Source organism: Trachurus trachurus, assembly GCF_905171665.1.
Source record: "Trachurus trachurus genome assembly, chromosome: 4".
Lineage (NCBI taxonomy): Eukaryota > Metazoa > Chordata > Actinopteri > Carangiformes > Carangidae > Trachurus > Trachurus trachurus.
Window position 1 is genome coordinate 13,426,797 of NC_139898.1, and position 24,924 is coordinate 13,451,720.

At 43.2% G+C, this 24,924-nt stretch overlaps 1 protein-coding gene across 1 annotated transcript in view; it reads left to right on the top strand.

Annotated features, from left to right (window-relative positions):
* The window catches only part of unc13a (unc-13 homolog A (C. elegans)), a gene marked incomplete at both ends in the record, with an annotated part of 40,014 nt that overhangs the window by 2,536 nt on the left and 12,554 nt on the right, over positions 1 to 24,924 (top strand). The window contains 30 exons of the mRNA XM_083969777.1: positions 2,252 to 2,281; positions 2,378 to 2,477; positions 4,106 to 4,223; positions 5,569 to 5,692; positions 6,078 to 6,148; positions 6,390 to 6,444; positions 7,177 to 7,206; positions 7,740 to 7,932; positions 9,377 to 9,496; positions 11,039 to 11,893; positions 12,342 to 12,435; positions 13,529 to 13,575; positions 13,740 to 13,818; positions 15,588 to 15,662; positions 15,757 to 15,976; positions 16,576 to 16,803; positions 17,065 to 17,206; positions 17,610 to 17,779; positions 17,894 to 18,009; positions 18,939 to 19,102; positions 19,200 to 19,353; positions 19,453 to 19,521; positions 19,849 to 19,938; positions 20,204 to 20,338; positions 21,848 to 21,981; positions 22,186 to 22,271; positions 23,394 to 23,520; positions 23,636 to 23,732; positions 24,500 to 24,643; positions 24,789 to 24,866. Coding sequence (XP_083825903.1) covers positions 2,252 to 2,281; positions 2,378 to 2,477; positions 4,106 to 4,223; positions 5,569 to 5,692; positions 6,078 to 6,148; positions 6,390 to 6,444; positions 7,177 to 7,206; positions 7,740 to 7,932; positions 9,377 to 9,496; positions 11,039 to 11,893; positions 12,342 to 12,435; positions 13,529 to 13,575; positions 13,740 to 13,818; positions 15,588 to 15,662; positions 15,757 to 15,976; positions 16,576 to 16,803; positions 17,065 to 17,206; positions 17,610 to 17,779; positions 17,894 to 18,009; positions 18,939 to 19,102; positions 19,200 to 19,353; positions 19,453 to 19,521; positions 19,849 to 19,938; positions 20,204 to 20,338; positions 21,848 to 21,981; positions 22,186 to 22,271; positions 23,394 to 23,520; positions 23,636 to 23,732; positions 24,500 to 24,643; positions 24,789 to 24,866 — 4,145 coding nt within the window. The remainder of the gene's footprint in view (positions 1 to 2,251; positions 2,282 to 2,377; positions 2,478 to 4,105; positions 4,224 to 5,568; positions 5,693 to 6,077; positions 6,149 to 6,389; positions 6,445 to 7,176; positions 7,207 to 7,739; positions 7,933 to 9,376; positions 9,497 to 11,038; positions 11,894 to 12,341; positions 12,436 to 13,528; positions 13,576 to 13,739; positions 13,819 to 15,587; positions 15,663 to 15,756; positions 15,977 to 16,575; positions 16,804 to 17,064; positions 17,207 to 17,609; positions 17,780 to 17,893; positions 18,010 to 18,938; positions 19,103 to 19,199; positions 19,354 to 19,452; positions 19,522 to 19,848; positions 19,939 to 20,203; positions 20,339 to 21,847; positions 21,982 to 22,185; positions 22,272 to 23,393; positions 23,521 to 23,635; positions 23,733 to 24,499; positions 24,644 to 24,788; positions 24,867 to 24,924) is intronic.

Sequence of the window (24,924 nt, forward strand, 5' to 3'; positions counted from 1 at the left end):
TTCTCTGAAATACACTCATATGTCATGGCTTTTTACCTTAATTTCAGTCCATCACGTGGCAGATTTAAGTTTCGTGGCAACTTAAGTTGAAGCAACATAATCAACATATTCCCCCAGACACTTCAGATGTGTGACTCGGGTTTAATGGGTAAAGACTGTAATGACCTCTCAGTCTTTCTAACTGTTTATTTTTACTTGATTGTGCACTTGAGTCATTTCTCCTTTTTTTATGATATTTTTTCTAAGAAATCTCCTCCCTGCATTTCCTGTCTCCAGGTTGATATTGTTGTTCTCTGTGTCAGGATAATTGCTCTGAAGTGTGGGCTCTTTGAAAGCTTTTGATTGCAGAACCTCACGAAATAAACGCCCCTTTAACTTCTTTGCACCAGGGCATGAGTAAATGTATTTGTCAAATTTTCCCTCAGCAAAGAAAGAGAAAACGAGATCCTGTAATTACTGTGGCAGGGAATCAACATTTTCTGTTCAGGATTTGCAGAAAACATGTAACACCTACTCCCTTTCACTCTTTCCTCTCTGCTCTAACTAGCGATGGTGGTTTAGTCTTATGCCTGTGAGCTGTAAGTACCCTACCCCCCCTTTCCGGCACCCCCCACCCTTGTCACACTGAAGTGGTTATTTTTAGTGTTGGGGATGCAGCTCGCTCTGCCCGCATCCGGCTGCACAGAGAGATTAATGGAGCACGAGAGAAAGAGATAGAAAGGGAGCACACGTGCATACTTGCCACATGGCAGGAGGGGCTTGTAGGAGCGAGCGAGTGATTGAGAGAGTGAGAGAGGAGCGATGACTGGGTGATGGCGAGAAGAGGACAGTGTTTTGAGAGGGAAGGAGAGTGTTGGCAAGGGTGCAGTCGGGGTGCATCTGTCATTTAAAGTCTGTTAAAAGCAAAGGAAAAATCCATTTCCAACGTCTCTCTTCTTGTCAAACGTATATTCAGCGCTTCCTTCGAGATGAACCTTCCTTACCCCTTAGGTGTGACTTGCCTTGTCAGCAGCTAAAATATCAGGAAGGGGATTTTACTTTGAAGTTGGCCAAGAAGCACATGCTCCACTGCGCTGCTTATACTCCGCCACCTGCCTCATGAATCTGAGATATTTAAATGATAAGCGTTATCCCAAGGGTTTGCTTGGGTTATGCTATTTTTAGAAGCAAATTTGTCCACAATGATTATCATACCTGCTCGGCTGTCACTGACTTTGAAAAAGACTGACGACGTGCTTCCTTGTCAGCATCACATTTGCAACCACCATAATTTGGAGGCTTTGCTTGTGTTTGTTTATTCAGCTCTTTTCATGGCTAGACTAGTTGGACTGTGGGTCATACATTATAAAGATGCTCTTGCATCTAATCAGGGAGGGTTTTAATGTCTTCTTGTTGAGGGCCAATTAGATTGATTTTGAATTATGCTTAGTCCTTGTATTTTTTTTTTTCTTAAAATGTAACACCAGTGGAAAGAGGCAATCAGCAGGGATTAAAACCCAGAGCTTTGAATATTAATACCTCACTGTTGGACATGGGGATGCTGGGCATAGGCAGGGTGCAGGATTGAATGAATAATGAAAAGGCTTTTGACGTCACTGTGGTTTTAAAAGTCAGTCTGGTACCTCCAGAGAGAAGTCCCTGTGTGGAGGAACTGGCAGTGGCATCTCAACAGAGCCTCGTCTATTGTGTTAGACAAAAGGCAGCGCTGCTCAGTCTTTTATCCAACCCCCCCTGTTGACAACCATGCAGGAATACACACACGCACACACACACGTACAGTCAGAGTGACCGCTCTCCTCCCTGGCATCACCTTTTACTGTCACCTGCACAAACTGTCCTTCTGGCCCAGTGACTCAGAGACCCTGACGTCTCCCGATGAACAGATGCAGTCTTTCATATTGAGATCCTGGCATTCTGCCTAAAGAGGATAGAAGAGTCCCAGGTTGAGAAGACCCCCAGCACCCCCCACCCCCCTCCCTGAGCCCCCTCCCTTGCTCTAAAATGCCATGCTCCTGTGAATCACCAGCCAACCATACTTTTCATGCGCAAAAGCTACAGGCAGGGGTCTGCCATGGACTGTAGGGTGAAGTCACATGACACTGAAAGCGTAGGCATGAAACAAACCTCCATGGATTCACTGTGTGTTATATTTATGCTGTTAAAATGTGAAATCTTTGAACGGTGTCAGGCTCACTCTCACTTTCACCACAGTTGGACTAATTTCTCGATTGTTTTCTCTGTTTGTTTACAGTGAAGAAAGCCAAGCTTGATGGACCCCAAGGTGAGTCATGACCTATGACCTGTAGGGATCATCTATTTGTCACTTGCTTTGAACACTCACAGCACCATAACTTTTTGTGTTTTCCTTTTTTTACAGAGAAATTTAACACATACGTGACCCTGAAGGTGCAGAATGTTAAAAGCACCACCATCGCGGTGCGCGGCAGTCAGCCGTGCTGGGAGCAGGACTTCATGTTGTGAGTGCTTCTTGCCCCCTCTCATGTCTCCTACCTCCTTTTTTCAGCACAGCACGCCTTTCCACTCTCAAGTGTCTGTCTTCTTCTTTGACTCTTGCTTATTTGTGGGACAGCCCCTGCTGCACACTTTGACTCACAATTTCTCACTGTATTGCTTACTCTCCACACCCGCCTGTTTCCTTCTCACTGTGTCTGTTGTGTAAAAAAAAAAAACCTCTCTCTTTATGGATCCACAGAGTTATGATTGTGGAGATTCAGAGGTCTTTCCACACAGTCCCCTGATTGACGGAGTATTTTTTCCTTTGCATACACCCCACTGAGGTCAGGCAGGTAGCAGAGATAGAATCACAGACAAACAACTGTATGCATTGCATTGTGGGTAATGTGGGCATGTTTTTCATTTTTAAAACTGTCCATAGTATCCTGGTGGTCTATTAGCTATCAAGCTCTGTTTAGATTTCCCAATGTTGTGCTGGCACAGTTATACAGCAGCATTTTGATATTATCCGATACATTTAACACGTATGTGCAGTTAAACAGAAATTAAACTATACATATGGTCTATACTAGTAAATACTTTCAAATTGTTTTCTTTCTGTCCGTGGAATGGATACTGATGAACATACAAATTAGGGCCTCTTTTCTTCACACATATGTTGTGTAAATCACAGAACAGCAGGGTCGGCTGTGACGTTTCTACCTCCTAAAAGCTGATAGTTTTGCCCTGTATTTCCCATTTTTTGGGTGTGTTTCTTTCTCCTTTTGAAGAGTGTGGAAACTGCGAGGAAGAGGGTTTTCTGGCCCATTTTGGTTTCATAACATCTCATAACTTCAGAATGTGAACCTAGCAACAAAACCAAACCAATAACTGACAAACACAACTGATGAAAAGGGCCTAAGGTTTTTATATTTAATTTACTGTAACAACACTGAACTAAAAACAACTTATTCCTACCTCTCCGTCTTTTAGATCTTTAATTCTCATGTTTCTCTCTTCTTATTCTCTTCTCTCCACTTCAGCCCCTCATTCCGCCATTTTCCATATTACTTCTCCTGATCTCAGTTAAACAAAAAGATGCATTTTCATATCAAAGCTGTGGCTATAATTAGGTTTGACTCACTTAAGAGAGACAGTGGGCTTGAGAAGAGGCTCTGTTTGACGTTGATTGGTTCTTAGCGAACTGAAAATCTGCCAGTCAGACATATGGTCATATACAAACCCCATCTAGTCTGAGTTTCTATGTTGTGTATACTGTTTGTGACTGTTGTTTGATGGGAAAATGGGGCACAGAGTTCAATAACAGTTATTTGTCATACTGAAATATAGATTGTCTCTGTTGTTGCCATATCTGCGCTTTCTCTTTATATCTTGCCAGCGGCCTGGTTGACAATCACCTTCCCTTTTCCATCCTCATGCTGAATGACTCATTTCCCTCAGAAGATTGAATCACAGTGCATATCCATCTCCAGATTTAAGTGCAGCTCTTGATGGCATATGGAATATATTTCTGTTGAAAACCCTCTGTGCAATGAGACTTCTACATACAACTCTGCCTCAATTTATCTCTTTCCTCTTTTCTTATGTCCTCTTGTCTTTTAATCGACCTCTTCCTTTTTCTGCTGAGCAGTGAAATAAACCGCCTGGATCTGGGTCTGACAGTGGAGGTGTGGAATAAAGGGCTGATCTGGGACACCATGGTGGGCACCTTATGGATCCCCCTGCACAGCATACGGCAGTCCAATGAGGTACACGGCTACCTTTTTTTTTTTTTTTCCTCTTTGGACTTAAAATTACAGACCACACAAACTGTACATGCAATTATTAAACTAGCCAAATCAAAATATAGCTTATGAATACACATAACTTTTAATGCTACCTGTAATTAGGTCATTATGTGAAACCAGGAAATTGCTTTGAGCTTTTTTTTTATTGGTGTCATCTCATTACTTTCAGCCACATATTGTATTTTGAATTAGCTCTGTTTTATGTGTGTTTTTGTCACGTTTCTATTCCCCTGGTTGTAGCTAATTAAAATGTATGGAAAATGAAATGGGCACAACATAAAACACTTGGCACAAAGTGTAACTGTGCAGCCAAATGTGACTCATAGGTTTGGCGACCCAACGGGCCTTTTCACACCATGCTCAGTTCTTTTTTTCCTCCATGTTGAAAAGGGACTATGTGCTGATCAATCCTAACTGCGTGTTCTTAGTATGTGAGAAATATACAAGAAGAATAACAATGGTATGTAAAGACTACGTGGTACACAGTTGTGTTAATTATGGACATTATGAAGAAGTTACAGTGGGAAATGAATACCTTGTGAGAAAAAAAAAGATTATTTTTTTTGTGCAAAGTCAGTTGGAATTAGTGAAATAAGTCACTTAATCAAATTAGACATGATGATGCATGGTGGAGAAATTTCCTTATTTCAAGATGAAGCAGTAAATGGTTCCTGTCAGATTCCTGTCACTATTTGTTTAGCTCAAAGCTGATTGTTCCCAGTGGTGATACATGTCTGGGTAAACTGGGAGGGACGAGGTTCTTCTCAGTTGTTATTTTTTTCCCAATGAGAGATTCTTTTTCTTTTCTTTTTCGTTTAGAGAAATAGTTCTTTTCATTTTGGGAAATACACTTATTGGTATTCTCGCTGAGAGTTAGATGAGAAGATCAATCAAGTGCGAAGCTAGAGCCTGGAGGCAATTAATCGAGCCTAACACAGATACTGGAAGCAGGGGGACAACGCTAGTCTGGTTCACTCTAAAGTTTAAAAACATGTTGAACAGCATCTCTAAAGCTTAGTTATAGTATATCAGTTTTTAGATCCTCATTTAAATAGAAATGTTAACATTGTTATATTATATGGGGTGTTTATGAACTTCAACAAGTACAATGACTTTCTTGAGTCTGTGTCACGGAGATACGCACGTCAGCCTGATCGGGCTAAGACTGTTCTGCCACTTGGTTTTCATGAAATCCTGAGAGACTCAGGTCTAGGACCAGGACAGGAAAGACAGACTTAAAGCACATGCTGAAACACTGATGTATTCTACTGTCCTAATCATATTCCTCCTCCTCTTTTTATTCCAGGAGGGGCCAGGTCAGTGGTTGACCCTGGACTCCAATGTGATCATGGCTGAGAATGAGATCTGTGGAACCAAAGACCCGACCTTTCACAGGCTGCTGCTTGACACCCGCTTTGAACTGCCACTAGGTTTGATCTTTGATAGTTCCATTTATTCTGCCTTGTTCTGTATAATTTCTCTTTGTGTTCATTTTTTTTTCATATGCGAACAACAAGAGAGAACAGTTACTGACACCTACTACTACCTACTACTGTATTAGTGACCTGTAGTAGACAAGTAGTATGGTATTAGTACATTAGCACAAGCAGTACTACCAATATTGCTATGGATATCAGGACCATGACCTACGTAGGACTCTATGACAGCACTGTAGGGGTGTGGGTACAGGTGTGGAAAAAGCGCACTTCCCTCCACACTCAAACACACCATTGTCCTAGAAAGAGAGATGCTCATAATGTTCAATATTTGATTTGCAGAGCAGCGTTTGAAGTGTTTGTTTGTTGTGTGCTGCAGACATTCCAGAGGAAGAGGCCAGATACTGGGCCAAGAAGCTTGAACAACTTAATGCCATGAGAGATCAAGATGTAAGAACTTCATTCTCTGCCACTCTCTCCTCACTCCCTTTGCACCATCATTATTTATTTCTTGATCTATTTGCCCCCTCCTCTTCACAGTATTGTCTTTCATACTTTCATACCCATTTTCCTCCACTTCCGTTCCATTTTCCCTACACTACATAAACATTCAGTTACCATCAATATGTTCACCCCAGATTTCATTTTTCTTATCTTTTGAGATGTCTATTAATGTTTTCTTCCCCCTCAGTACGCCTATCAAGAGGAACAGGAGCAACCACTACATGCGCCATCCACACAGTGCTGTGAGTCTCTTCTTCTGCACCCACCTCCTCCTGAGCTGTCCCCTGCTGTGTCCTTTTCATGCCTCCAGTTTTGCCTCTCCCCTCATCCCCCTGCTCCGTCACCCTGACTTATTGAGAACAGGACTAGACAGGAGGTAGAAATGAGGCTGATAGATGAGTCTAAGGATGGGTGGAGAGGGAGGGGATGGGGAAAGCTGATGTGACAAATCAAGCATGCAGGCCTGCCTGAGCACTAAAATGACTTATAGGTGCTAGATGTGTAATGAATGTGAGCTGACAAGCACTGGGTTGTCAGACCCACACCAACCTGCCCGTCTGTCTAACGATGATGACACAGGGAGCCAGTGGATACGTGTGTAGGGTATAACTCTGTGGACAGTAGAAGTTGATGGTAAAACGTTTGCGTGTGTGTGTGTGTGTATCTGTGTGTGCGCAGAGATGACGCTGCATGTCAGTGTTTCTTGTTCTTGGTTACTTAGCAGCATTTAAACAAAAGCTGGTTTCCATCTAAGCTTCTCTAAAGACCTTGGGCTTTTCTTTACACTCACGCACGTATACACTGATTTACTTCACTTATGAGCTCCCTGCACACATCTACACATCTTAAAATAATTATTTCTCAGGGTAACATATCTCTACATGTTTGTTTACACAGCTTTGTGGGCTGGTGGTGTGTTTAATTTTGTAGCCCAAAGCTAATTTGGTTTTCTAAAACCCTTTATCTCCTTGCAGGTAATTGGAGTCTGTGGGGAGATCAGCAAAGTAAGTTTCTCTCATGCGCCTCTGCTAATGACTCTGAGTAATTCTGTATTTATTGTCCACATCTCCCTTAATGTAATGATCTTTTGCAGTTTTCCTCCAGAAACCATTTACTGCCATGAAAATATATATTTTTTTCCTCTCCACACGTCCTCTGTGAACTTCCTCTCTGCTTGCACCCATGTTCTAATGATGGATTCTGAAGTCAGGCTGTTAGAGTGAAATCGAATTAAGTCACAGTAAAAGAAATTTGTGCAGTGTTTGTTGAAGATACATTAGGGAGCATCTTCCGCCAATGACCAGTCCAGAATCACAGACTATGATCTTCCATCTTATTCTTCCATGTGCAGTGAAATTTAAAACTTTATTTATTGTATTAATTAGGACACATATAGCATGTGTTCCGGCCACCTTTGTATGTTTGAAATATGAAAAACATTAGAATTATTTTCAGATAGTGTGTAACACAATTCTGTGCGTCATTCTTGTCTCGCCCCCTCATCTTGTCCGATGTCCCGCTGTGTTTGTGTGAACAGACGACGACCCAGACAGTGCTGTGGACGACAGGGACAGTGACTACCGCAGCGAGACCAGCAACAGCATCCCGCCTCCCTACTACACCACATCTCAGCCCAACGCTTCCATGCACCAGTATCCCATGAGGCAGCAGAACTACATACACTACAATGATGACATCAATGAGCTGGACTATGACCACAGAGCCATGAGGTAACACGCACACAACAGCCCCAACATAGAGTGTTTTCTTTTCTTTCTTTTTTTTGAGTCTAACTACTGATGTGTACCCATGAGATTACCACGGTGAGGTTGACAAAATGTATCTGCAAAGAGGGAGAAAGGATGTTTAATGAGAATGTAATATCACGCTCCCCATCTTAAACAAAATATTCCTATGTGGATAAATCCATTTGGGGTCCAGCGTATAGCCCTGAGACAGCTGAGCCCCTGCGGCCTTGTTTTGTTTCACTGTGTTGTACATGGTAACATGTCCCACTGTGCTCTCCTCCTCTAGAGAATAACCCTGGCCTCAGTGTATACAAGCATGCTGGGGCACACACACTTCTTGTATACAGGTCACGTATGAAGCGGGCCTTTGTGGTTTTCTTTTACTGTGCGAATGCGTGTGTGTGTGTGTGTGCGTGCCTGCATCTTCGTGGGCATGTTGAGTGTGTGAGCATCAGAAACCCCATGTGATCTCTTCAGCGCTAACTTGTTCTGCAGAAAATGAATGCATTTCTCTGGTCATCACAGTATTTTCTGACGATCTGTGGACAATGTATTATTTGTTTGAAGGTGGCAGATGATCAAACTCATGCATTGCCCTGACACATAAAGTTTGACCTTTAGATGGGTAAATGAAACTGCTCAACCTCAGTGAGAGGACTTTGTGCAGAAGCTTAAAGGATGGCTTTGCAATTTTTCAAGGCTGTCTTAAAACAATAGTCAGGTGTGTATAGGAACAAATCTCTTCCTAATGCACTTAACAATAACACATTTATTTTTCCACAGACTGTGTTTCCTTGTTACATTACAGCAGGGCCGTTGTATAGGGGAGAAAGGTGATAATAATTCTAGGGGCGCAACGCCAAGTAGAATCCCCAAAAATCCCCAGTAGTCTAATCTTTGTATGACTGAATTATTCTGCATTAGACCATGACTAATACTCATAGTAATGCTGCATTAGCATCAAAACAAAGTAGGCTAAATAAAAAATGATAATACATACGTAGTCTAAGAAAAAAAGTGGAAAAGTCAGGCACCCACTTTAGTATTCTTTCAGGGGGCCCAGAATTCCTAGCAACAGCCCTGATTACAGTCACACAAAAACTACATTTTGCATAAAAACAACTAGATCTTGAATATCCCCACTTGATTTGACCCAATCAGGCTGCTGAATGCTCATATTAGCTTTTCCTTTCACTTCTATTGGAATCGCATTAAGAAGAGATCTCTGCAGTGTGAACAGGAATACTGATGAAACTGACTATCATTTTAAGACCGACCTGAAAAACTGTGAAGCTGTCTTTTAAACAGGCGGTGCAGACGCTCAGTTTGGTTAGAGCTTTCTTTGAAAGATTTGCACTGAGCTGTACTGATGCTCCTCTCCCACCTCTTCCCTCCTCCCTACCTCCCTTCCTGCTCCTCTTACCAGACGCTATGATAGTTTAGACTCGGCCACCAACGGGCGCAGCGATATCGACTCAGGCTCAGGGTCGAGCCGGCGCACCAGTCGTCAGTATTCTCTAGACAGTAGGCATTCACTGTCCGATAGGTGGGTCTCTGTACCTCCTCTCCAAATCCTCCTCCTCTTCTTCCTCCTGCTCCGGCCTGTGACTCCGTCTCGCTGTGACGTCAGTGGTGGACTTGTCCCGTCCTCCTCGCTCGCTGTGCTTGCATGCATGCGCTCTTACCCTGTCTCTGTATATGTATATATTCTATATTTTTTTTAAAACTAGAAAACTACTGGTCCTGCATCTATCTTTACTGTGCTCCCGGTGAAGAATCACAAATCAGTATCACCAATAATATATCATGCTCATCTTCTCCATTTATTAAACCCTCATAAGTTCAGTGCATTTTTTTTTTTTACTTATATGTGTGGGTCGGTGATTGACACGATGTGTGTGTGTGCATTGTTGCATAACAGTCAGAAACTGAGAGGTTAATTGTTGGTTGGAATTGGCAGAGAAGCCTGAATGTGTGTGTGTGTGTGTGTGTGTGTAACTGTCATCATGGCAGCCTGTTATTACAGCCTCATCCTGTATGTGAGACTTTAAGGAGAGCCCTGTCGTACTCTGGGTGTCCCATACTTGGTAATTATACACATTTAATTTCCACCTGTGAGACAGCAGAAGGCCATCAGCCCAGTAATGGGGCCCTAGCAGAGAAGCCAAGATGGATTGTATTCATTTTCATCTTTATTACAACTGTCTTTTTCTTTTCTTCTTTGCTGAGAAAGTAGACAGACAAGTGTTTAGCCTTAAGCATCATACAAGCATTTGTCACTGTCTGTGTGAGTCCGTGTGTTGGACCAGATTGTGAGATAGGTGATGAATAGAAAAGGACAGGGGCGTTGTAATTGAGTGCTTAGGTGTCCATTCTTCCATACTTGTGCTGCATTCCCTATGGCTCACAGCCCAAAGCCATTATATAGTTCTCTGCTTTACTGCTCCTGCACTATGCATTATTGAACCAGGATGACTGTAATCAATAGAAACGAAGCAATAAAGTGTGAGCGCATGTCTGTGTGTGAAATTGTTTTCGTATGTGTCTCAAATCTCTCCCTGACTCATGGTCCGTCTCAGTGTCTAATAGCCTCATTCATCATCGTGAATAAATATTATTCACTTATTTATCTACAGAAAGAGACGGTTTTTCTTCTGCCAGGCTAATAAATTACCCTCAATCTCTCCAGGTTCACTCTCTTTCATTTGAATAGGCCTATTCAGATTTTTGAAAACTGTGTTTTTTTTTCATATCATGTGCTTTTGTATGGTGTGTGTTTCTGTATTAATTTCTGAGTGAACTAGTGTCCATAGTAACCCTCCCCATGACTAAAACATGATTCCCCCTGCAGTTATATAGATGCATCACTAGTCCGATCCCCTGCTCTAAGTTTCCTGATTGGTTGGTTTAAAGCCACTCCTCTTTTCCTATTGGTTAGCTGTTTCCCTCCCTGGCCCCAACACAAGTTCCTTAAGTGTCACTGTGACCAAACTCCTTATCCAACAACTCTGGGAACTCCTCTAGTTTACTTTCCAACCTGTGTGGGTGTGTTTATGTAACATGTGTCTGTATCTCCCCCTCCCTTTAGTCCCACGGACAGCCGCTACGCCTCGTCAGGTGAGCTAAGTCGAGGCAGCTCTCAGCTCAGCGAGGAGTTTGTCCCTGGGGACGGCGAGAGCTTGAGAGGTTCAGAGTTCTATGATGAAAACGACTCCTACCACTCCTGCCACTCCTCCGTCAGCTACGGCAAGGAGGACTCTCCGGGCTGGGACGGCGAAGACCCCCAAGGCGTCTACAGCGACGAGGGAGGCTACCTCAAAGACGGAGGGGAGGAGGGGGCGCTGTACGACGGAGATGAGGGAGGGATGTACGCGGAGGAAGGAGAGTACAACTACGGAGACGAGGAGGAGATGCCATACGAGGAAGATGAAGACATGTACCCGCTTGACGGCACGCTCAGCGAAGACCAGGAACCACCCTACACCCCCACACCCACAAGCACTGCCCCCACCCTGATGCCGCCCTCTGATGGTCTGTCCGCCGCCAGGCCGCCGCTGGAGAAGCAGCCATCGTTGCATCAGCAGCAGCAGCAGCAGCAGCGTCCGGCTGCCGATCAGCTCCAGCCTCCGTCCACAGCTCCTGGTCTACCTCCGGTCTCACAGGACAGCACCTTGCCCCCTTTCAGTTCAGACTCCACCAAACCAAGCTTTGCACTCTCACAGCAAGATATGTCTGCTACCACCGCCGCCAGCGCCACAACAACAACAACAACAACATCATCATCCATCCCTGCAGCTACATCACAGGTTCCAGCTCCAGACTCCAAACCCCTGGAGCCTGAGCTCAAACTTGAGGAGGAACCTCTGCCCTGCGAGCAGCCCCCAGCCTCAGAGATCGCCCCCCCAGCTCCTGTGGAGAAAACAGAGGAGCCCCCCGTCCCAAGGTGAACAGTGCTCATACTCGACAGCTTTATAGTGGAAAAAATGACAAATAACTGTCTGTCACACACCGTCATCACTGATATAACCAGTAACAGGAAGCACATACCTATATATACACAACTGACAGGTAATTATCCAAAAGAAGGCCCCATAACCAATGACAGGGTAGAGATTTTAATAGAATATTATCATTTTAATAGAATACCCAGTATTGATATTGTGGATTAGATGATCAATATAATCGACCGAGACATTTTGATATTAAGTCAGGTATAAGTGAAGCCCCAAAAGTACTTGAACACTAGTAGTTCCCCTTCAGTGTGTTTGCTAATATGACAACATGACAACATAAAAACTCTGTCCTTTTAATACATTAGCAGTAGAGCACACATACTGCCATATAAATTATTAATTTTAAATAAATGTTCTATCATTCAATCATTCTTCTAGCTTCCCAAAGAGAGAGATCATGGAACCTGGTCCTGCCAGAGCCAAGGCCAACTGGCTTCGACTTTTCAGCAGAGTGCGACTACAGCTGCAAGAGGTATGGCCTTGCGTGTTTCTTTCTTTGTGTGTGCATTTACATGTGTGTGTGTGTGTGTGTGCCAGGTGAATGTGTGTGCTCGTAACTGTGGAAAAAACAGAATGTATTCTCTGTTGTTGCTCAGCTTTGATTCATACATCTACTGTTTGAGCTCACTGACTTGTTGCATCAGCTCCTGCATGTCCTACTGTTACCGTGAGCATTTTTTCCCCCCAGCTTTTTGTCGACTGGTCTGTCTTTTTTTCCCCTCAGCTTTTGGTTATTGCTGTGTATTAAAAAGTGTATTGTCTTGTGTTTATTTAATAGTTTTTGTTTACCCCTTGTATTGTTTTTTGCCATTTCATTATTTTCTTTTCAGTTGTTTGCCATCCTCGTAGCGATTTGCATGTAGTCCGTTCTGATTACCCGTGGCTGGAGCAGACTCTCAGGTGGGTGTGGTCAATAGTGTGTTAATCCGTCTAATTGATATTTTTATGTATCCTGCACAGCTCATAGATAATTTATGGAGAGACAAGACAACACATAGGAAGCTGCTGTAAGCCTGCTAAGTGTCATTTTCAAAGCCAGGCGTTTCTACCAATCATGACTCTTTCTGTGCGTCGGTGTGACGTGAGCATCAGTGCTGTTTTGTTCTCGTGGCAGGCAGGCAGACAAAGAACGTGTCTTTCTATAATAGAACAGATAGAATTAGAAGAATGATAACACGGATAGCCATCTGGCTGTAATCTACTTTTACTATGATCCTCCAACACAGAGAAGCCACTGCTGATGTCAGTAGTCACCACACAATAAGAAAGACACAACTCAGCCCCTTTCTATCTCCCACTTGTACCGCTGTTGTATTATTCATTTGTGACTTCTGGGAACACTTTCAGTTATTACTAACAGCTACTGGTGAAACTTGCCATGAAATATTGTCGTGGTTTTTTTTTTTTTTTTTCCCCCAGGAACACCATGCGATAGCTCTTGATTCAGTTTTTCTTAGTATAACGCACAAAAATAAGTACAAGTACAGTGAAATGCTCTGCTTCCAGTCACGGCTCTAATGGCACCCTGCTCGCCTTCCTTTCTCATCTCATCTCTCTCTCCACAGGCCCGAGGAGAAAGTGTCGGCATCGCCTCTCTGCTTTTATCAGCGGGGTAAGTAACCATGACGCTGTTGCTACTACGGTCATTGAAAATCTATAACTTATCAACCCGAGGCCAAGCCCACGGCCTTAATGTCTAATTGAGTTGTTGTGTCCAGGGCTCCACTTCAAAATAAGGGAGGCTGAGTCCTGTTACATGTTGTGTTTTGTCCCCAGGATGGGTGGCGCTCTGTATAGCATTGACAGCATGCCAGACCTCAGGAAGAGGAAAGCCATGCCTCTGGTCAGAGATCTGGTGAGTTTCTGTGCTAATCAGTTTATATTCCCTGACTTAACTGTCTCACATCTGGCCGGTCCATCTATCACTCAGCTCAGCTACATATTGAAGATACTCCTGCTCTTTTTACCTTCTGACTATCTACTTTCTCTTTGTTTGTTTTAGCTTTCTATTCTTCTTCTCAGATTTCCTCCTACACTTTCCTTCTCTTCCTCTTTGTCTTTTAGCCCACTGCACTACATCCACAGACAACACAACAAGTTCCTTGCTTTCACAGTGTGGCAGGTCAAACCTCAGGGTTCAGGGGCCACCGCTGACTGACACTGATGCTGTCATATAACAGACCTTTTCACAACCCTAACCCTGCCATCGTTCCCATGCCCGCTCAGCTCGTTAGTGACACGACTGCAAAAAAAAATGTAATCCACTGCGGAGAAACCTGTTCCTCATGTGGACCAGCCACCTTGTTTGACTATCTTATCATTTTCTACAGCCATCAAAATCACACGAGGCTCAGAGTCTACTAGCAAGTATAGGCTAGGTATAAACACATTAAGCTCAGGATATGCATGGAAGCACACAGCATCTGTGCCATTTCCCTCTTTCCAGAAAGACTAATGGCAGGAACCCTCAGAGGAATACTTTGGCATTTGGAAATGCACTTGTTCTTTTTTGAACAAGAAAATTGTTTATGAAGCTCCATCCAGCAGCTGGTTAGCTAAGCATCAAGTATAAAGCAAAGCATAAAGACTCAACATGTAATGGTTATGTTTCAGTATTTGTATATAAACAAATTGAATGAAATGTAGTAAGTAGTGAGTTTTAGAAGTAGTGGTGGATGGATTTTATTACCCCTGTTTCTAGTATTTTTTTCTGAACCTACACTTACTGACTGTAGCCTCATATTTACTGCACAGAGTTGAGAGTGGCTTAAATCTTCTCATCTAACTCTTGGCAAGAAAACAAATAAGCTAAGAGAGGGTAGGCTGGAAAAAGGGCAGCAATTTTCATTCTCCTCTCTTCACTCTTTATATCAACTGCCAGGTAAAGCTCAGTGGTGCCGCTCTGGTAAACACACCAGATCCCCCCGTTACCCCACATTATCTCGGATGACTGTCTTCATTAATAAATCCTGCTGTCACACAGTAACAGCAAGTACACACTGGCAGACAGTTACAAGCAGGTGCTCCTATGTTTCTCTCCCTCTCGATCACACAGACACACACTGACAACGTGTCAGAGTGTCTCAGGTAATTGATCGCACAGGGTGGGGTCCTGAGCAGCGATCACAGGCTATTTCATTCAGACATCAGATACTCAAGTCTCGTTGCAGCTGTGGGAGCCTCGCCCTTCAAGTCTCCACATCCGACTGCAGACTCGTGTTTAATCACAAAGCAAATGCCGAATGAGTGCATCAGAATATCAACATCTCTTTTGCAACTTTAACTCTCCGTGGTATTTCCCATCTATTTCTTGTCTTTGTCTAATATTGAATCTCTCCCCTTTTTCTCCCCTCTTCACTTCATTGCCAAAGGCTATGGTGAGTAATGCTGATGTTCTAAAAACACTCATATTATGACAGTTTAATCATTTTCTGGTCTCACCAGCACGCTGGTCACTTTTAGAAAAAAGAAGCACTTTAAATTTTTCAGGTGCCATCTCCAGCTTGGTGTAACTATTCAGGAAAACACTGGCAGACAGACTGTAATAATAAACACAGCCTCGTAGTTTGCACTAAGATTTGTAAGCTGCGAGAAAAGACCCCCCTCTCTCTTCTGTCACAACAGTCTTTGGTTCAGAGCTCCAGGAAAGCCGGCATCACCTCGGCCCTGACGTCCAGCACGCTGCATAATGAAGAACTGGTCAGTTCTCTCTTACACCATTAAAGTGAAATATTTCACATATTGCTACAAGGCTCCTCTGACCCCACACTATCGCTCCTCTGTGCCCCTGTAGAAGAGTCATGTCTATAAGAAGACCCTCCAGGCGCTCATATACCCCATCTCCTGCACCACCCCGCATAACTTTGAGGTGTGGACCGCCACCACCCCCACCTACTGCTACGAGTGTGAGGGACTGCTGTGGGGGATCGCTCGCCAGGGCATGCGCTGTACCGAGTGCGGAGTCAAGTGCCACGAAAAGTGCCAAGATCTACTTAATGCTGACTGTCTGCAAAGTAAGAGAAACGCCGGAAAACATTATCCCCATTGTATCCCCTAAAGCACCGAATGAGAGACTGGATTAAGAATATGATGTGGTAATTTAAATTTAGCAATCCAGTGTGTGTTTATCATCATGACTCTAGACACCGAGGATAAATGAGGCTCTATACTGAAAGGTATATGTGTGAAAGGAGGTGTGTGCTTCTGTTCTTATGCTTGAAGAGTCTTGTCTTTTCCTTCCTTCTTCTCTCACTCCTCCTTTTCCTGTTTTGCTTGTTTTCTTGAGAGGATATTAAAAGCCCTTTATCTTTTGTTGTCATCCACCTCTCTTCTCTATCTCTTTTTTACTCAGCATTTTATAGCTCCGCAAATGTGTCCACCTCTCATTCATGAAGTATAACCATTTGTCATCACCTCCACAGTCTTCTTCTCTGCTTTGAATTAAATCTCCCATTTTCAAATCCCTTTTTTATTAGTCGCAGAATGCTATCCTTTGTTATTATCGTAATTAATAATAACTGAGTAGGAACTTAACGCAATAGAGTTCTCGTAGCAAATCAATTCTCAATGCTTTCCCATATCTGATCCTTTTCTTATTTGTCCCACTAACCAGGGGCGGCAGAGAAGAGCTCAAAACACGGTGCAGAGGACCGAACCCAGAACATCATAATGGTTCTCAAGGACCGCATGAAGATCCGCGAGAGGAACAAACCGGAGATCTTTGAACTCATTCAGGAAGTGTTCGCCATCCTCAAGGCCACTCACGTCACCCATATGAAGCAGATCAAACAGAGCGTGCTTGATGGCACCTCCAAATGGTCGGCCAAGATCAGCATCACAGGTAAGAGGGGAGTACAGTACAGTAGCTTTGAAGGGAGCTGGCCAACAATGTCAACATCAAAGTCAGTGGAGCCAACACACGTCAGGTGTTTGTGTCTATAAAAAGAGACAAGCTGCCGTTTGCATGAAGAGAGCACAGGTGGCGTTTGTGGGGCAATAGAGCACAAGGTCAGATGAGTTAAGAGGCATCTGTTTGTATCCAAACAAACATCCACTCACAGTGTGTCTGACCAGCTTGGCCTTTTTTTCTCCCTCCTGTCAGTGTTGTGCGCCCAGGGTCTACAAGCCAAGGATAAAACTGGTTCCAGTGATCCTTATGTCACCGTCCAGGTGGGAAAGACCAAGAAAAGGACCAAGACCATATACGGGAACCTCAACCCTGTATGGGAGGAAACTTTTAATTTGTGAGTAAAGACCTCTTGAAAACAATATTATTCTGTTGACCAATTGATATGTTGGACATTTTCTTCACTTAATTTGGCCTCAGGTGATCTCCAGATTGCTTGTTTTGGCTGGTAGAACAGTTAAACAGATATTTCATTTCCAACTGAAGACAACACAGCAGCTGAAAACTTGGATGTTTGCCATTTTTTGTGAGATGAATTACTTAAATTATTGATTAGTTATCTGCGTTGTTGATTATTTACCTATCTGTCTAGTAGACCTTTCAGCTCCAGTTCAGTTCCAGAGATTTTTACACTTTTGTTTACACTTCCATATTTAATGACTCAATGACTTCAATGATAGTGATCCATCTGGGCTTCTTGGCGAACAATCAGTGTAAACTCTCCGCTTCTGTCTACACAGTGAGTGTCACAACTCCTCAGATCGCATCAAGGTGCGAGTGTGGGATGAGGACGATGACATAAAGTCTCGCGTGAAGCAGAAGTTCAAGCGGGAATCAGATGATTTCCTCGGTCAAACCATCATCGAGGTCCGCACTCTGAGTGGAGAGATGGACGTCTGGTACAATCTTGGTCAGTCCACATCACCTCTCCTGGCCTCATATGACTCATTAACTTCAGATTGAGATTGAGATTTTTTTAGCAGTGCATTTGGTAACTGTGTTTTGTCTGTCTGGTGCGTCACAGACAAGCGTACGGACAAATCAGCTGTGTCTGGAGCTATCCGCATGCACATTAATGTGGAGATCAAAGGAGAGGAGACAGTCGCCCCGTATCACGTTCAATACACCTGTTTGCATGAGGTAAGTTCAGTGTGTGTGTGTTTGTATGTAGAAATACAGCTATTCAAAAGTTGTACTCAAATATTATACTGCTGAATAAAAAAAAAGAAAGTGTGTTACATGTAAAACATCAGACCACCCTTTGTTTTGAATACCCAGTCGATTTTTACTGCTGATAGGTTCACTCTGCAGTAGTGTGCAGTGTGCAGCACACTTAGCAGGTTGGACATTTAAGTAAAACTTATTTTATAGTAGTGTGTGTGTGTGTGTGTGTGTGTGTGTGTGTGTGTGTGTGTGTGTGTGTGTGTGTGTGTGTGTGTGTGTGTGTGTGTGTGTGTGTGTGTGTGTGTGTGTGTGTGTGTGTGCGCATCTACCTCTGTGCCAAGCCGTCCTAATGAGCCATGCCAAACAGTTAATTTACCTGACTGATGTTCACTTCCATAATGGATCCACTCTAAATTGAACTTAAGTTAATACTCCGTGAAGTTTGCTTAGCTCTGGTAAGGTAAAGACCGCTTCCAACAGCAAAGACATCAGACACATTTCTAGTCTGTGACGCTCTGTGCGGAGAACTTGGCTGATTAATAGTGGACCAATCGCGGCCTTGTACGGAATCATTACCCGGCCCATTACTCAGCAGAGCACATTAGCTGAACCTTAACCGACAAATGACCACTGTTATTGCTGCAGATAAGTGGCCATAAACCACAAAGCCAACTCAGGATGTTTTACAGCAGCATAACTGCTTTATGGCTGAGTAGCCAATACAGCACCTTGCGTTGGCCTCATAATTCAGTTTAATGGCTAATTTAACTAACCCGGCCATTTAATGATGATCAGGTTGAGAGGTTGAAATCTGCTTTGTTTTTGGACAGAGAAGTGTATCTTCTATATGTATCCTTTCATGTAATTCTCATAATTTATTATTTATGATGATTTCTCCTCTGTAGAACCTCTTCCACTACGTGACAGACATCCAGAACAACGGCGTGGTGAAGATCCCTGATGCTAAAGGGGATGACGCATGGAAGGTTTACTTTGAGGAGACACCTCAGGAGATAGTGGATGAGTTTGCCATGCGTTACGGAGTGGAGTCCATCTACCAGGCAATGACGTATGTCACTGTCAGAAACCTGCTTATTGTCATGCACGGAGCTCTCTGTGATCCGTTGGTGTCCAGTGTTATTTACATATCTGCTCCTCATTCACAGCCACTTTGCCTGCCTGTCATCTAAGTACATGTGCCCCGGTGTGCCTGCGGTGATGAGCACCCTGCTGGCTAACATCAACGCCTACTACGCCCACACAACCCAGGCGACAAACAACGTCTCTGCCTCTGACCGCTTCGCTGCCTCTAACTTTGGGGTGAGTCAGGAAATTCAACAAATTCAAAAAACACAAAACCCATAATTTCAGTGTTCATTTAACACTTATTTATCATCCTATCTGTTTTAATACCCACAGAAAGAACGATTTGTCAAACTTCTTGATCAGTTGCACAACTCTCTGAGGATCGACCTGTCCATGTACCGAGTAAGATCTATCTCCATCTCACTGTTTATACCCGTGTGTTCTCTTTTGTACTTCTTCTGTGCATCTCTCTCTGTTTTGTGAGAAACTGTGAATAAAGCAGTCGGATGTGTTAATTAGAGTGACAGCTCCTCTGTAACATGCAAAGACACGTTCAGCAAACACCGCACACCCACACAGTAACAAGTGGAAGGGTTCGATGGCATTGAAAACTGTGTGACTGTGCTGGATATTGCCCATGGACAAAAAAAAAACACGCTGGACAAAGATTGATGTGATATCATCTGTGCTGCTGGCTCACTGTTTTCTTTTTTCTTGGTCTAAATGCAGAACAACTTCCCAGCCAGCAGCCCCGAGAGGCTGCAGGACCTCAAGTCCACAGTGGACCTCCTCACCAGTATCACTTTCTTCAGAATGAAGGTACGGTCCCTTGTTCTTTTTGCTCGTCTGCTCTACCATCATTTAACTCAATGTGTTTAACAAACATGATGTGATGAGCCTCTGAGTGTCTTTTTATGTAGTGCTCAAAATGTTCATATTCAAATGAACCTACAATTGGATTTCAAGGAATCATATCATATCCACCATGAGGTTCAATAATATAGAAATTTAATTCGTCAGTCACTTCTTTACTTTACTTGACTTGTCTCCCATTCTCCCTCTGTTTCTCTCTGTCTGTGTTCAGGTCCAAGAGCTTCAGTCTCCACCCAGAGCCAGTCAGGTAGTGAAGGATTGTGTCAAAGCCTGTCTCAACTCCACCTACGAGTACATCTTTAATAACTGTCATGAGCTCTACAGCCGCGAGTATCAGACAGACCCGGTAAGAAGCAGCAACTAACTAGATCTCTCTTTTTTCTCTCCATCAAAAAGACGGCAGATTTTAAAGAGCTCAGTATATTTCACTGTGTTCCTCTGTTGGTTTTCCCTCAGACCGACAACACATTGTTTGTCTTTTCCCCAAGAAAACATAACATTTATTTTGGTGTGAGTGTGTGTCAAATACTCTTTATTTGAGTTTTATTTTGGTAAATAAAACTTGGCTCTTAATACTTGAGTAAAGACATCATTCATTATAGAAAGACAGCTTGCTCTGTCTCTGCCTCTGATTGTTGGCAGACGTGTCCCACTCTATTTTCTCTAGGTTGCCAGGTTTTGGCTAAGGACCAGTTTAAATGATCAGGTTGTGGTCACTCTTGTCTGCATGTCTACATTTAGGAAATGACTGTGTTGCTTACAGGGTCTTGATTACCTGCCGTCCTGTATTGTTCACTTGGTGCTAAACTCCATTTGAATGAACAGTTTTTTCGTCTCAAAAGTCCAAAGAGTGATGCACTTTCCTTTTTCTTGGGCATTAGTTTGGTTGACTTCCTCAAATGAAACGAACAGGATAAATCTCTAACTCTAAACTTCCTGAAAGAGTTGTTATCATTGTTTCAAACTTGGCGGCCAACAGTTTTCTTCATGAATTCTTATAAGTTGTGGTGTCCTTGACTGAACACATGGCTTAGCTAAAAGTATTGCGTGTTCAAAAGAGCTTTTGCACAGGACCACCCTCGATTTCTGCGTTGTCCTCAGTGATATGTAAAAGGCGTTGTGACTCTGGCGTGTGTGTGTGTGCATGTGTGTACTTTGTGTCTGTGTGTGAAGAGTCCCCATCATCCTCTCCGTCTGAGTGGGCCAGGCTGCTCCATCCATCACTCCTGCACCAGATTTCAACAGGGATTTCTAGAACTTGCTTTGAGTCCTCATTAAAGCACCAGCCCCATTCAGACTCCCTGGTGAATTTCAAATAAGCATTTTTTCCCTTTGAATAAAACATTTCATCCTCAGGGACGTTGCTATATTTTGTTGAAATCTCTGCAAGATCATTCTTCACTCGTCAACCCCTGCAGGGCTCAGCTTCGGTTTTTTTTTCTTCTTCTTCCTGCACATCTTCAGCTATTTCAAAGAAGTCGTCCAGACAGTTGACATTCTGAGTCTGTTTAAAGCTGTTTGAACAGCAAATGTTGAATATGTATGAGTTGTTGAATTAACAACACAGTCAAGAATTCCCCTCAAAATATGTTCTCTGTCTCAGACAATAAAAAGTAACATTAGTACAACGCACAAGGTACTGAATGGTTGCATAATTACGCAATGTTGTGTCTTTGCTGCTTATCAGACGATATTCCCCATTTGTTTTTTTATCCAATATGTGACTTTAAAAAAAGTTTGAGCAGCACACACTTATCTTATGCAAATTCATAGTTTTTCTGCTTGTCATATTTTATGTTAAGTGACCAGAATGTAAAATTCCGATCAAAACTTATTTTGTTTTGTTTTGTTCCAGGCCAAGCAGGGTGCCGTGCCTCCGGAGGAGCAGGGACCAAGCATCAAGAATCTGGACTTCTGGTCCAAACTCATCACACTTATCGTCTCCATCATTGAAGAAGACAAGAATTCCTACACTCCCTGCCTAAATCAGTATGTTTTCATATTTTCTTTATGTCTCTCTCATCTCCGTGGCCCCTGTTTTTCAATTTTTCAAATGTCATCACATTCCCTTATTACTGTAATGGCATTTTACCTTTGCTGTCGCTTCTCTTAATACTTACAGAAACACACTCTCCTCCATCGCCGTTCAAAATGCATTTACACTAAGCTTTTCTCCTTCTCTCCTCCATCAAGATTTCCCCAGGAGCTCAACGTGGGTAAAATCAGTGCTGAGGTGATGTGGAACCTGTTCGCTCAGGATATGAAATATGCAATGGAGGGTAAGTGCATCGTGGTGATAATATGAGCTTCTCAGATGACACAGCCGTGTCAATGCACCGACAACTAACGGAGATACATTTAACCACTAACAGTGATTTTGTGTCTCAATCTCTCACACACAAGACAATATACTGCAGTTCACCTGCACTTCATATTGATGAGAGGCTTGAATAGATACTGTAATTGTTCTATGTCCAGTGGATTAGATGTAAATGCTGTTGATCATTCAATCTCTTTCATCAGATGAAATGACATTCATCATGTTTGTTTAATACCATTCCTGATGATTTTTTAGTTATTAGACAATCACAAGTACTTACATGCCAATATGTGATAGACTACAGGCTCTGCAGGTAGTATTGACCACACACACAAGGTTTGGACCAAATTTCATGAGAGTGGGTCAAATGGGTTACAAGATACAGTTTATTGGCCTTAATGGAGCTTCCAATTAGATGGAAAATTGTATTGCCCCCAAATGGAAAATTATAATCTGGCTCCATTACTATGCACAGGCAGACAAAAGGACTAATACATATTGCAATTTACAGGCCATGGAGTTCAGAGTGACCATGGCGGCAGAGGGGACAAAATTATGGTTAATCTACATACAAATGAGAAGTGAAAAGCCCATCATCATTTTGTTGAAGAAATGCTAGAAGTATCACACTGATTATACACAAATTGTTTGATTTGTGGTTGTTTTTATGCAACCGCATGGACGCAGATAACTACATTATTTGTGGCAGCCATACGTCCCAGTTGAATATAGTCAGAAAGGGATCTTGAATGCTCCCAGTGTTAGGGAACTAGAGAAAACTTTTTCTTTCTTTCTTTTCCAAATTGTGCAAAACCCAAAGGTTCATACTCATTCTTGTGTGTGATATATATTTTTATTTCTTGGTGGGATTGGTCCTCTTTTTGTAATGGTCTTTAGAACATGATTGTGCACTTACACCATTGATTATATTCAACAAGTCCACGTGGACGTGTGTTTGACTCTGGGCCGACGCCTCTGTAAGCACAGTGGGTCTGTGATTACAGGTGAACTTAGATGTAACACCCAGGAGAAATTAGCTTTGAACTCAACACGGATTTGTCTGCTTTATTCTCTCTCCCAGAGCATGAAAAAAATCGCCTGTGCAAGAGTGCAGATTACATGAACCTGCACTTCAAGGTCAAGTGGCTCTACAACGAGTACTGCAAAGACCTGCCCTTCTTCAAGAGCAGAGTGCCTGAATATCCTGCGTGAGTAGCATCTCCACCAACACCTCATCAACAGACTGAAAACACTCAGTAAGACCAGGATTAGGTATTGTTGTCCTTGTGTAATTTTGTGTTCCTGGTTTTCTGCTCTCCAAAGGTGGTTTGAGCCATTTGTCATCCAGTGGCTGGACGAAAACGAGGAAGTGTCTCGGGACTTCCTGCATGGTGCTTTGGAAAGAGACAAAAAAGATGGGGTAAAAGTTTGCAGCTCTTCTCCTTCTTATCTCCCCTCCACTCCCCTGGAAATGCAGAGTCGCTGTTGTTGTGCAGACAGAATTACTGTAATCCATCCTTTGTACTTCCTCTGTCACACTCCAAGTTATCAACCAAAGTTTCCTCCTCCCTCCCGCTCTGCCTCCCCCCCACTCCTGCATTCTTCAAAGGCAGCAACAGCGCCACGGATGCAGCAGCGCAGACGCAAACCACAAAGTGTTTGGGCTAAGAGGGTGTTTCAGTAGAAGTGTGCCGTTGTGTAAAAGAGATTCTTCAGGAGTTGAAAGGAGTGTGGATGAGACGTGCATGTGCCCGAGGAGGCAGATAAGTCAGTGACAGCAGGACATTGTGAATTAATGGCCTTTTTCCAGAGTTTTGACTGCAGGAAAGTTGTTCTCACCTCATTACACAGACTCCCTGGAAGAGCACCTACACACTCACCTCCAGCCAATTAGGGACCAGGCACAAACCGGCAGCCAATTACACTGAGACAGACAGGAGCTCCCACCTGTCAACACATGGCTGTCTAACTGGCAGTATGGCTTTGTACAGTGAAAGATATCAAAGGTCCAGTTTGATATAGTGTCAAACAGTCCAGCTATATGTCCGTAGGTCACATCCCTCTAGCTTCACCTGCTACCCCGCCTCATCCCTTTCCTGTGCTCTTTTCCCCTAATCTGCTGCGCCTTCTTCCCTTTACTCCTTTCCCCAGTTTTTAATCTTCTTGCACATCTCCTCTGCCATGCAGTTCCAGGTCACATCCGAGCACGCTCTCTTCTCCTGCTCGGTGGTGGATGTCTTTTCCCAGCTCAACCAGAGCTTTGAGATCATCAGGAAGCTAGAGTGTCCAGATCCGCAGATTGTGGGGCACTACATGAAACGATTTGCAAAGGTAGGTTCGGAAAAATTGGTATTTACAGTTAAATCACACTTTATAAAGTCCAATATACAGGATAGACATCCTAAAAAAACAGAAACTGAACTACATCTATCTCCTGATGACTAATGACCTGTTGCTTTCTTGTTTCTCTCTCCAGACCATCAGCAATGTACTTCTTTCCTATGCTGATATAATCTCCAAGTGTTTTGCCAACTATGTCTCCATGGAGAAAGTGGTGAGTGGCCAAAGACTTGATGAACACATATGGTCAAGTCAGCCAACTCTAAACAAAT